The following is a 13,788-nucleotide window of genomic DNA, read 5'->3' as shown; positions in this document are numbered from 1 at the left end:
TATCAATTTTGGGAATGATACTGCGGCAATTTCATTGTAAAATATTCATGTTAATAATACTTATAGAAGCCATTACGACGAAAACAGTGAAGAAATGAGGGGTCCAGATGAATTCAATTTATTTAAAAAGGAAGCCAAAATAGATAAAAACATTTTGATTATTTTTTTCCAAAAATAACTTAATCCCAACAAATCTATTATTTCCTCTAAAATGACCAGAATTGAATTATCAGAATTTTCCTTATGTCTTTCATCCGGCGAATTGTTTGAAATATGACTATTATTATTGGATGTGTCAAAATCTACTTTAAGAATGCCAGGAATGTTTTTAGTAGAAGCAGAGTTATTCAAAGGAGGAAAATTTATATCAAACGAGGTAGATGGTTGAGGTTTAAAAATTTGGTTTTGTTGTGACTTTTTATTAATGGTTCTTTTTCTTTTGCTAGGAAGTTTGTAGATATAATTATCAACATTTTCATGACAAACATCATGATTTGATAAAATTTCAAAAGTGTTTGGTGAAGCAGTGTTGTCTGAAGATTTCATAGCTTCAGCATAAGACAACAAATTTTTGTTTTTAATATATTGGTGTAATTGCGATTGATTCTCAATATAAACAACACATTCATTTAAAGAATTGTGTTTGTGTTTACAATAAATACATACTTCAGATAGCTCTTTACATGTAGAAGAATCATAATGTTCTCCACATTTAAAACATTTTTTCTTGTTTGAACAAAAATTAGAAGTGTGACCAAACAAAAGGCATCGATCACAATGCAATCTGGAAGTACAGATCCAGAAAAAATATTTTGAATTATTTCCATCAATGAATAATTTAGACAAACGAACACAATCCAAAATCTTTACCGGAGAAATGGATTTGTTCCTAAAAAAGCCTGAACCATGATTTCTGATGTCATCACAGTCCAAATCATAAATAATTCCATTTATTTCGCATGCATCACAAGGTGCGTACACACGATAGGAATTGTAAAATAATCTGGATTCTAAGTGAGCATTAGCATCATCTCGAGATCCAAAAACTACTCTCAGTTTATCCAAAGGATTTTTTTTGATTTCCTTCACAGATTTATGCTTTTTATAAATCTCTGAGGAAATCTACTAAACATTTATTGGTGTCTCCTTTTTTTCTAAAATATACAACAAAGGGTCCAGAGAAACTAGAAGGGTAAACCTTCACTCGAAAAGGTTTGGTCAATAAAGTGGTACTAGAATTATCAGAATTATCTTTTGATCCCCCCTCATCTCCCTCAGTTTCCATAACGGAAACTAAATGGTCAATATAACTACAAGATCAAATATGAGATGAACAATATAATAGAAAATAATGAAAAAATAAAGAAGAAAAAAAGAATATTAATGAAATAAAATTATACTCAAGATTTTCCAGTGAACACAACTCCAACGACAGCAAAAATGGTAAAACCTTGAATTCAAATAACTTTCACAGCAACTCTTGAAGCAGTCATACTGGGAAAATCCACCAATCAAGACGTCAAAATCGAAACTGAAAGCCTCGGAAACTTCGAATTCAAGATTTTCCAATGAACTCCAGCAACGGCAAAAAAGATGAAAACTTGAATTCCAATAACTTGAACAGCAACTCTTGTAACAGACACACTTGGAAAATCCACAAATCAAGTCGTCAAAATCGAAAATCAAAGCCATATAATTTTGGACAACTTCAAGGAACATGAACGTCTTTATTTTGTCTTTGACGGAGCTGCCTCCGACATGAAAAATGAAAATACACATATCGATCTTTCCAGCGCATTGCCACTGTATAGTTTCTTGTTAGCGTGCAGGCTGCTCTCCGGAGCAAAACTAGGAAACCGCGAGAGCGCAGCTGTTATCAACGGTCGACGTCGCTCGCTGCATTTGCGCGCTGAACCAATCGTTATTCGGAGCGGAGGTTTTCCTCTCTCAGAACCAGATTCAGAACTAAACCGGCCGTCCATCAAACACCGATATTAGTGGCCCTCCGGTACTCGTCGCGAACGGTTCTCCCCTTTGGGCTTCTCCGCACCGCTGCTTTGGTGTTGCTGCCGCGTTGCACTGGACAGAAAGAAATCGGTCTGGATTTTCTTCACAAATAATCCACTTCAAAGATTCGAGGACACATTCTTCGCAATTAATAAAACGTACTCGCCTCGCGTAACCGGTCCGGCTGTTTCGGAACGTAGAAAATATGAATTACATTAACCTTGTTAGTGCGCGTTCCAGCAACCTATTTTGAGCAGCCGTTCTGGTCATTAAAGTGATAGTGAATGACGCCTGGAAAGTGGTGCATTTGTACATAAGAACAACAGCCAGTCAGTGGGCAGAGAAGTCCTGAAACTGATAAGAACGCGGTCGGTTCCGCTTTGGGTCGCGAGACGCACCTTTATCAATACAAATAGAGGGCACCGTACCCTCGGTAGTGTTCTGGCAGCTGTACAGCAGTGTAAAACATTCTTTTTCCCTCTCTTTGTAGCTGATACAGCGCCTACTTCGATCAACGATAATCTTTTTGTGATTAGAGTAGCCTATGAGAAAATCGCGCGATTTTTGCGCTGATAAGAACGCAGTAGGCTAATCAGTGGTGGTCAATAGCCGTCTAATCCTGGTAGATCCCATAGCAACGGCTCGCGTGTGAAAAAGCAGCAGGCGGTGGTGGTGTGGTTGAGGTTCAAATTCCGAAGCAGATGCGCCGCTCTTTGTGTGTTTAGAAAAGAGTAAAGCCAAAAATAGATGTAGGATTGTGTTGTCAAACATTCAATCCTAAAACAAATCAGTGGTCAGTGGTATCATCGTAGTAACTTTGTTGCCGTTTGGACAAAACTGGCAACAGCCATGAGTGGGGACGAGTCGAAAAAGGATGTGTACCAGGTGGAGAATGGGGCATTTCACCAACAGCAGAACGGAGGACACATGGAGAAAGTACATGTCCAGTCGGTTCCCGGGGACTTGAAGCAAATCGTGCTGGAAGGATTGGAGAAGAAAGGCGATCGAGGACTCTGGCTGTGGTGAGTATAGCGATATAGCCTACTAGAACTAGATTGTTGAGAGGTGGATACAGATCAAAGACGGCGGCGCGCGGGAAAAGCAGTCGCGCACATGTTCACATGGTCAAGCAAGCGTTCAGCGTAGACGACAGTTTTAGATTTCGTATGTACAGAATGTAGAAAGCGTAAAAAGGGGATAAACGGAAGTCTGGCGTGAAAGTGTTTAAATTTAGAACAGACTGTGGCGCAAGCTTATGCGAGTGAAACGCACCACCATGGGCGTAGTCGGTAAAAGGCAGGGGAGGGCCGACGGAAAATAAGTCTATCTTCCAGTGCTGTTAAATGTCAAGAATATCACGTGACTTTGTCAATTAAATCTGCTAATATAATCGTTCTCTGAAAAAAAGTAATCAAAGAATGTTTTAATTATAATTTTTCCAAAATTTTGACATTTAACAGCACTGTTATCTTCTATCTATATCATACACTAGGGGAAAAGCACTAATTTTCGACCTACAAAAACTATGTGCTAATTTTCAGATTTTCTCACAAAAAAATAGTGGCGAAAACTCGCCAAAATAATGGAATCGCTTCACCGAGTATTACAACTCTTGAATGAATATTGTAAATATCATCGTACCCCGTGTAAAAAGTCATCGAAAAATGTTTTTTTTTTCTTGTGACTTCTACCGAATTACTATCAGTAGATTATACTTGCTGATGCTATGTTTTGCATATAAGAGTGCTGGAAGCATTTTATTTATTTTTTACAACTTTTGACTTGCAACACCCGCCTCCCGACAAATTTAAAAAAACACTACAATAGCGACTTGAATTTTAACTTTTGGCGGGAAGTGTATATAAATAAATAAACGGTGTTTGTATGCCACGAATTGGCTCGAGAACTGGCTAACTGATTTTTATGACGCTTTCACAGTTGAGTTTTACCACAAAAACATGATTTTTTCAATTTATATCTTGGGTAAGGTTCTGACTACCAGTAGTCAATTATAAACTGCCTTGAAACCTTTATCAATTTTCCTTGGGTTCAGAATGCTTTTTGACATAGGTTATTTTTAATACAATTTTGAAAATCAGAAATGAGTCAAGATTCGATTCTATAGAAACTATTTTCTTCGCTATATTTCATATATTTGTAACTTTTGTATGCTCAACACATGCGTTTTATTTGAACATTTTCATCATCGTTTGCATGGATTCAATGAGTTATGAGTGATTCCAAGCAACAGCACCAAAATTTGGTAAATTTTTTAATTCATTTTTTTCTATTGAGCTGAAACTTTGCACAGTTTTCCAGTTCCATCTAAATCGTCATTTTCCGATATCAAATCTTCAAGTTGAGTCACGACTAACTTTTCAAAAGGGTGTATGTGAAAATGGTTCAAAAATATTCAAAAAGCTGCACAGCAAAAACGGTTCGTTCGATTGTTAGACAACTAAAGAAACAAAGTTAGACAACTAAATAAAGATTCCAAAAAAAATACACACAGTAAAAATTTTTTTTTTTTTGCATTAAAAAATATAATTTTTGACACAAAAACTCAAATATCTCAAAACCCTATCGGAATACCAACGTAATTTTTTGAGGGAAAACGGTCCATTCATATTAGCTATCTACCATAAAAATTTGGTGATGGTAAGCCAATAAACAAAAAAGTTATGACATTTCAAACATGTCACAATTTTCACATTTAGTAGAAAAAAAAATTTTTTTTTCAGTGTAAATTATTACGGGAACCGCAGTTTGTTGCTGATTTTATTGTTAAGGGCCTTGCGTGAATTAAACAAGTCGTTTTCATGTATTCATTAGTATTATGTATATTATATGTATAAATATTATGTATATGTATAAATATTATATGTATATGTATATATGTATAAATTAAAATGAATTAACATAAAATTAAAATTTTTTTTTACCAGGATAATTTTTTTTTAAAGTATGATCGATGAGTTTCTAAATGTTATATATAAACTTTAAAAGTTTTGGATTTGGGTATGCGTTATTAGATCATGAAAACATTTTATTAATACTTATTTATTTATTTATTGTTATTCAATTTTTTTACAATATCGAACACTTTTGCATCATTATCAGTACAGTTCGAGTATAGTTTTGCTTTAATTTTATTTTCTGACAATGGAATGAAACAGTGAAATTTTTGGGTTCCTTGGATCGTTTTCGCGTTATTATATTGCTCGCTGAGCTCTGATGCCGTTAATTCGTACTCTTCAGTAGTAGTAAAACAAAATGATAATTTTGTTAAATCTTCTTCTTTTCTGCGATTCGCCCAATCAAATAGTTCTTTTGCAGTTTCAATTGGATGCTCACGGTTTTTGGCTAAACTTGCTCTTGTGGCCATGCGCTTTATGGTTCCTCCAATAGCATCACAAGGACCTTTGCCATGTGACGTAGCAAAGAAATGCCATTCTGCATCAATTCCGTACTTTGATTTAAATTGACATAGGCTCGAAAAATTCTTACGGTTTTTGTACTGCGATGCTGCTCCATCAGACATGAAATATATCTTTCTGATTTGTTTATCTTTATCAACGCGTAAAAAGTTAATCATTTTGGCAATGAACAAATTTACAGATACTGAGTCGTGTTTTAAATCTTCGGAAATTACAATAAAACTAAAATGTTCAATTTGCGTACTTCCATTGAAATAAATAACGAATGGATGAATTGTAGCTTGTTGTACGTTCCAGTGATGGGACTACACTTCATCTTGCAATACAAAGCTATAGTTTTCAGAAAAATCACAAATGATCAAAAATTCACCATATTGTAATGTATTTTTCGTATTTTTTAAAAAGCGGGATTGCTCTGTTTTAATAAAGTCGTGAGGAATTAAACTTTCTAATTTCAAGCAAAAAAATGACACAAACTCATCTACAGGTTTTACAATAGTTTCTAGGTCACACCTATCCGTGGTCACCCACTGATAACTGATAACTGATCAATATAATTTTCTTCAAACTCAGCGAATAAAGTATTTTCCAATGATGAAGAATCTGGACAATCCGAACAAGATCGTAGATAGCAATTTGATGTTGTATTTTCACACAAAAGACTGCCAGTTAACATTTTAATATCCTTTGTTAAATTGATTCTTTTCAAACTATGTAAGATTAGGTTAATATTTTCGTGTGTTGTGCACACACAAACATTATGTGTTCCTGAATTGGATAGAAGCTTGCATTGCCTTGGACGAAGGCTTGCAAATGAGGAAAAACCTACCTTAATATTTTCGTTAATTTCCTTGAAGCGTGTATACGCTTCTTTCAAAGTAGTCATCATTAATCGTTTTTGGATTGCTTGACGCTTTCCATCTTTTTTTACAGATACATAATCTTTTTGGCCAGGCATAGCTTTACTTACTTCATCGTCTTCAAAATATTGAATTATTTTTTCTTTTGTCTCATCTGTTAATGAAGTACTCGACTTAGCATTTTTGGTTGCAAGACAGTTATTTTTGAATTGTTTTGCCTCTTTTGCTGTATTTCTATTGGTTTTGAACTCATCAATGGCGTCTTGAATAGACCACGAGCTTGGCAGCATCGACAAAATCAATAATTTTTCTTTCCTTGTCGTGGCTAGATTCGAGAACCTTTCCTTCATATTCATAATTACCTCATCGTAGTCTGTATTTTCCACATCCTCAGGTCCTAATTTGAAGAGGTTTCTTCGTACAGCTTCGTTGATTTCACGGTATTTTTTCTCGGGATAATTGACGTAACCCATCTTCGTCCATTTAATCGGAGTCACTTTTATTCCAGCTATCCCTTCGTTGAAGCGTTCGATGTTGACCTTCTGGATTGTAACTTTTCCCTGTTACGCCCGCTCAATGTACGAAACTCTAACCCAATTCTCAGGGTCGGCTCATTCACGCCGAAGTAAACTCAAAGGAAGAGGAAATTGAAAAACAAGAGCTATTAATGTTTCGACGGCGATTTATTCGTTTTTGCCCTAACGTCCCTGACTGCCCTATCTAAAGTCCTGCCAAGTACACTCTATTTACGGATTTGTGTGGGTGTCAGTGTTGGGCCCGTCGGTGAAAACTGGCAGCTGCTGGAGTCCTTGGTAGCTGGTTGCTACCTCGCGATCCACTCATGGTCGGTTGACCCAATGGGGGGGGGGGGGTTCTCGGTTATCGCCTTGCACGATCCTTCGGGGTTCCGATATGGTCGTTTTCCCAGGGGGGGGGGTTCTTGATGTCGGGATGTGCCTTCGCGTACTTCGTAATCGCTATGGGGTCGGTTTGAGGTTAGCCTGCCTCCTAGACAGTCACTTCGCGGTGTCCTTTTGTTGTACACCGACTCGACTGATGGTTGCCGAGGAAATAGACCACCGCTGGCGTGGCGAATATTTTGGTTCGCCTCGTGGATGGTGGATGGACTTCTTTTGGCACGTGAAGTTGACGTGGCCGTATTGATGATCCACAATAAGACGACCGAACAGTGGGAACTTGATAATCCACTTTCACTGGTTAAGCCCGCTGATAAATAACTGCTATGGCACTACACTTTGTAGCAAAACTCTTTAACGCTTCTATTTAGGATGATCTCTCCAACGGAGTCCTCGTATAAGTGCCCGAGCTGATGCTGCTGGACCACCCAGGAACCGGCGAATAGGCTTTTTTTTCGGTCCCTTAGCTTGCCCGATAGGCGAACGCCAAAACTGCTACCAAAACTGCCAGTATTGTGAAGGTGTTATTGCGGGTGTGTATTTTGGGGGTAGGCTGAATATAATTCCTATGAGGTGTGTTGTATTTAAACTAACCGTTTGCCGCCTTGAGTTTCCTAGCTGAGAATCGCTTGGCCTTATTCTAATTGCATGATATATTTGAGTTATTTATTTAGTATTTTTAGGATTTTATATATTTTATATATTGATTTTAACTTGTATATGTGATAGTCCCTACTAGCTGTCTAAATCTTTTATTTTCCATATTCCTCTTATTTATTTAATTTTAACCTGAGAATATGAGTGAGCTTTGCAAATCGAGTGAGCAAACAGAGTGGTTGGTCACAGGATGCACTCATCTTCTGATTGATTTGTTGAAACAGATGTCGCTGATGGTACCGTGGCAAGACTATCTGCACTTGGTACTTCTGGTAACTCCTCAGTTGTTGTCGGTGCATCTAGTAATTCCTCAGTTGTTGTTGTTTTCGAACTTCCTGCAACCTGATCCACCGATGATGTACAGATTGCCCGATTGTCAACGTTTAAACGGCAGGACGTACAAATGCGTAAATTTGTATTCAATGTAGACATTGGAGCATAACCAGCCGCTTTCAGTTTATCTATGGTGCTTTCTGTGAGATTTCGTAGCTCTTTCGAACACTTTTTTTCTGCAAATGGCCTGCAACAGTTGAGAAAGCGACTACTCATGTTGCTCGTTAGATTTTAATAAACAAAATCACTTTTGAGTTTTTACTGACTAGTTTGGTGTCGTTTGCTTGACTGAAGAAAAATTTTACAATTGAATCTTTTATAACCATAGTGGTAGTATATTTTTAGCTTTTTCGTGAGTATGTTCATGGTATGTACCTATCATGTTTTTGATGTTGTTGAAGTTACTCGCTTTCTCCCAAATATGATTAACAAAGTCTATTCTCTACCAAGGCGGGTCTATACCCAGGTGTAATCAGATTTTAACTTTGTGGAGAAAACCAGCGCCGAGAAAACCGACCTGCTTTACGTATACTAGATCATCTGGGTATAGACCCGCCTTGTTCTCTACGAGGTAAACTTTTTGCAGGTAAACTAGTCGTATACCTGTATAGAAAACTTTTTTTGAAGCTTTTGTCTTCAATATTAGATTTCTTATAGGTTTTTTTTATCAAAAGGTTTCAACACTATTGAGAGAATTTTTCTTCAGTTACGTACAATAAAAAATATGACACTATCAAGACTTTAGATCACAACACTGGATCGCGTCTAACTTTCTAATAGATGCTATAATAGTTATGAATAATTAAATAAAATATCATGAAAACAACTTGTTAACCTCATGTGGTACCCTTAACAAAAAATTCAGCAACAAACTGCGGTCCTAAAAAAAATTAACAATGAAAAAAAAAAAAAATTTCACTAAGTGTCAAATTTGTGAAATATTTGAAATGTCATAACTTTTTTGTTTATTGGCTTACCATCACCAAATTTTTATGGTAGATAGCTAATATGAATGGACCGTTTTCCCTCAAAAAATTACGTTGGTATTCCGATAGGGTTTTGAGATATTTGAGTTTTTGTGACAAAAATGATGTTTTTTAATGCAAAAAAAAAAATTTTTTTTACTGTGTGTATTTTTTTTGGAATCTTTATTTAGTTGTCTAACTTTGTTTCTTTAGTTGTCTAACAATCGAACGAACCGTTTTTGCTGTGCAGCTTTTTGAATATTTTTGAACCATTTTCACATACACCCTTTTGAAAAGTTAGTCGTGACTCAACTTGAAGATTTGGTATCGGAAAATGACGATTTAGATGGAACTGAAAAACTGTGCAAAGTTTCAGATATTTTTGAAATGGTCGATCAGAATCGACATGCCTCCGTGGAATCCCTCTTATTCCTTGTTGATTCTCTTACATTCTTAGTGAAGCTCTCGAATCTTAAGTAAGTATATTTTTTGAGAGATTTGCTGCCGTGAATCGCAAGTCAGTCCCATCTGCATTTTAGCCAAAATTGTTCGTAAAAATTAGGAAAAAACCAAGGGGGTGGTCACTCTACGCAGTGTGCCTGGCGCAGCATATTACCATCATCCTAGGGATGTTCCGATACTTCCGATATATCGGAGTATCGATATTTTGCTTTCGATATTCGATATTTTGGTATCGATATTTCCTATTCAATATATCGGTGGTATCGATTTTTTTTCCGATATATCGTACATTAATATAAGGAAAACAATTGTAGGATGTTCTTCATTCATAATTCATTTTATGTACCGTAAATTCGGGTGAAATTGATCATCATATTACACAATTTCATTCTTACTAATAGAACACCAAAATCAATGAATCTTGTAGTGAATGAACGTTGTTTGTCTTAACTATTGTCGAATTGTATGTAGGGACGTTTTTTCTGTAAAAGAATGTTCATTTCTATGTAAATAATGTAAAAATGCAAAATCATGTTCGAGCGGGTATTCGAAGACTTTCATAAACTTCTAGTTCTAAAAAAGGATTTGAACATTGTACCATTCTCAAAGCTTGTGAGTTTGCTAAATATACAGTATTGGACAAAACATTTGCAACTTTTTCGATTTTTCATACAAAATGACCAACTTTGGTTAGCTATATCTCAGCTATTTATGGACCGATTTAAGTGAAATTTTGGCAGAACATCAAACATAACTTGAATATTAACATATATCTTTCAGTGATTTTTCGAATCACAAGGTCAAAAGCAGTAACGGTTTGACTAAAGTGAATTTTTTGACGATTTCTTATAAACGACATAACTAAACATTTTGAAGGAGTAGATTCACGGTATCTTCAGCAAAGTTGTAGATTTTAACGAGATGAACAAGTTTGCTGAAGTTTGTTTTTGTGTAGGGCTGTCAGATTTTGAGATAAACAGTTTTGAATTTTTCGTCAAAAATTACACTTTAGTTAAACCGTTATAACTTATAAACTCGTGATTGTAAAAATTATTCAAAAATATATGTTAAAATTCAAGTTATATCTGATGTTTTGTGAAAATATTATTCAAATCGGTCCATAAATAACTGAGATATAGCTTACCAAAGATGGTCATTTTGTATGGAAAATCGAAAAAGATGCAAATGTTTTGTCCAATACTGTATATTCCCAAAACAGATTTTATCATCAAAATTTGTACCAAATTGCTCATTTTGAAGTGAAACCACACAAGAAAATTAAAGATGTCAATGTTTGCTGAGAATATTTTCCCTTAATTTCAGTTCATAGGGTTTTTATAGCATATGAAATAATAGCAAGCTTGGCGCGCTTGGCACACCTTGGCACTCAGAAGGTACAATTCAAAAAAAAAATGTGCCGACAAAGTGTGTAGTGTGACCACCCCTTGGAAAAAAAACAGCAAGTTAAATTGTCTCATAATGAAAAGTAAACGCATATCAGTCCCACTACATATTTCCACACTGTGTCACACAAAAATGTACCATGTTTTGGTCATCTTTATATTTTTCTCTGGAAGCTATCGTAGTGGAAAGGAAATTGTGAAAGTTTCTTTTTGATTTGAACATGTTCCAATTCTCTGGTATTTTTTGATTATTCGTATGGAAAACGAGTTTGAAACTTCACAGTTAATTTTCTCAATGCCTACTTTTTACAGATCGGACTGACTTGCGATTCACGACAGTTTGTTCAGTGTGATGTCTACAACAGAAGTCGAAAACACTGTAAATGACAAACACACTTGAAAATCATTTGGAATTTCAGCAAAATAATTTTTGAGCAACCAACCATCCTTAACCATTTCATCCTTAATTTTTTTATAAGTATTTTTCTTTCATTTTATTTTGTGTTATTTCTTTCAAATCACTTTGAATATTCTTGAATTATTGATACCATCACGAGTTTTCTAAATCTTTTGATATGATTCAAAAGACTTCACTCATTTCTAATTGTTATTAAAAGTTTAATCATACCAATAATACGATAATACTATGTGATGGCGCCTAAAATGTGGAAGCTTAGGGATCACTGGAAGCTACCCACAATCGTTTTGTTGTCTTAATGTGCTATGGTTATGAATTTTTTATAAAACAATCAGGCAGAGGTCTTCAATCAGTACTTGTGGACATCTACATATTTTCCGTCAGATATTTTTTACACGACGTATATAAAATAAACGTTTATGGGAACACAGATGGAAAACAATACATTTGATTGTTCTGTGCACCCATAAAAAGTACCATAAATTCTATTCTGAAGATACATCCCAAGCAACCAATGGACCGATGCACGAGTTCACTATTTGACGTTTGAGCGGTGCCGTGTTATTTATGGAACCATGGCAACCAGTGAATTCGGCACCGCTCAAACGTCAAATTCGTGAACTCATGCATAGGTTTATAGTTCGGATTGTACTTAAGCAGTGAACTCCGTAGTTCACTTTTGGTATGAATCTAGTTTCAGTGAAATTTTCTCGCTGATTAGGAGTTCACTGCGGACATTAAATGAACTTGATTCTCAGAAAAGTAACTCATGAACTCATCAACAACTTGAAAGTTCAGAACAAAGTCGAATTGAACTTATTTGGTACTTGAAGGTAAAAATCAAACTTAAACGAACTTTATATGAACTGTAAAGCCCGGTTAATTACTTAAAAAGTAAGCTGATTAAGCCAAAACATGCCATTTTATCCGAACTTTTGGTTGCTTGGGATATCAACTCTCATTGTGACAAAGCAATTTACAATTATTCAATGATATAAAACACTAAAACAGATGGTAAATGAATTGGAAAAATTGCATTTAGTTCTATGACAAACTTGTTGAAAATATGATTTTGTTACAAAAAACCTGTGAAATTTCTCTGTTGACAACCCACCAACGACACGGCCTACTATAAGATTTGCAAAACTACCACATCTCCTTTTCTTCAACAGAAAATGCAGAAATTTTGGCAACATCAAATCTATTGATTTGACTCAACAAGCAAACATATTAATGAAATCTTAATTTTAATAGAATTTTGCACAAGCTTATAGGAATCCTTTAGAAAGGTAGTTCTTCATCATATGCGTTGCTGCGACCTTTTCATAATTACACGAATTTGCCTATATTTTTATCGGACACAACGAATCGAATTAGTTATCCTTATAAAGGATTTCTAGATCGAATCCGTTGTTTTAGCTGCTGCCTTTTGTATCAGTCTTTGTTCCTTTTGCTAAAACTAGAAGACCAACAACTTTTTAGCATACCCTGCTGATATTTTTTGTGTAATTAAGTTCAAGCTTTTTGTTTGGGTTGCTCCCTTCTAAGGCGAGCATTTCAGTTTTCACTGGACTCAACGGATCGTATCCGTTACTACGGCTGCAGCTCCCTTCTAAGGCGAGCATTTTATTCGCTTTCCACCGGACCCGACAGTTCGAAACTATCGCTACGGCTGCTCCCTTCTAAGGCGAGCCATTTCATTTCCATATGTTCCTTTTTGAGGTGAACTTACTTTGCAACAGCCTGACCCGATGGATCGAATCCGCCCTTCTAAGGTGAAGTTTTTGTTATAGAGTTTACTTACACACGTGGCTATTTTTTCCAACTTAACTAGCGTCATATTTGAGGCATCATGTATCGCCAAATAATTGAATTTTCGATAGAATGGAAATAGAAATTCTTGAGAAAACAGCTGTTTTTTCAATATTGTTTTCTTCCTATGTAATCCGAGTTTGATGGCCATCGCAAACAAATCTGGGTTCTCTCGTCGCCAATGTAAAGTTTCTCTGTTGACAACTTCAATAATAATGAACCCCACCAACGACACGGCCTACTATAAGATTTGCAAAACTACCACAAAACCTATTGTATTTTTATAACATTTTTTTATTAGAGAAAAAAAATCCGCCGAAAATTATTGTTTTATAATTTACTAAAACTCTGCCAACGATTTTACAATCAAAACTTAGAGTTCTTTAACACAAACCCATTCCGCTATTCCGTGATTGACCGAAGTCAGTGAAGATGCACAAAGAATCAACTAGAAGTTTGGCTGGGATTGACCATAATCTTCTTCAGTGTGCATAATTCAGTGCCTCTATTTACACAG

The 13,788-nt window shown here is 35.7% G+C and overlaps 1 protein-coding gene across 3 annotated transcripts in view; it reads left to right on the top strand.

Moving 5' to 3' along the window:
• Positions 1 to 1,978: 1,978 nt before the first annotated feature.
• The window catches only part of LOC5576290 (organic cation transporter protein), a 52,386-nt gene continuing 40,576 nt past the window's right edge, over positions 1,979 to 13,788 (top strand). Inside the window, exons 1-2 of one of the 3 annotated variants that reach the window (XM_021857482.1) lie at positions 1,979 to 2,097; positions 2,498 to 3,029. In XM_021857482.1, coding sequence (XP_021713174.1) covers positions 2,857 to 3,029 — 173 coding nt within the window. In that variant the 5' untranslated portion in view covers positions 1,979 to 2,097; positions 2,498 to 2,856. Of the gene's footprint in view, positions 2,376 to 2,497; positions 3,030 to 13,788 lie in introns of all 3 variants that reach the window. The other 2 variants (XM_021857480.1, XM_021857479.1) reach the window with 2 other exon arrangements.

Source organism: Aedes aegypti, chromosome 1 (assembly GCF_002204515.2).
Source record: "Aedes aegypti strain LVP_AGWG chromosome 1, AaegL5.0 Primary Assembly, whole genome shotgun sequence".
In the NCBI taxonomy this organism is placed as follows: Eukaryota; Metazoa; Arthropoda; class Insecta; order Diptera; family Culicidae; genus Aedes; species Aedes aegypti.
This window is presented reverse-complemented; position numbering and strand designations above follow the sequence as displayed.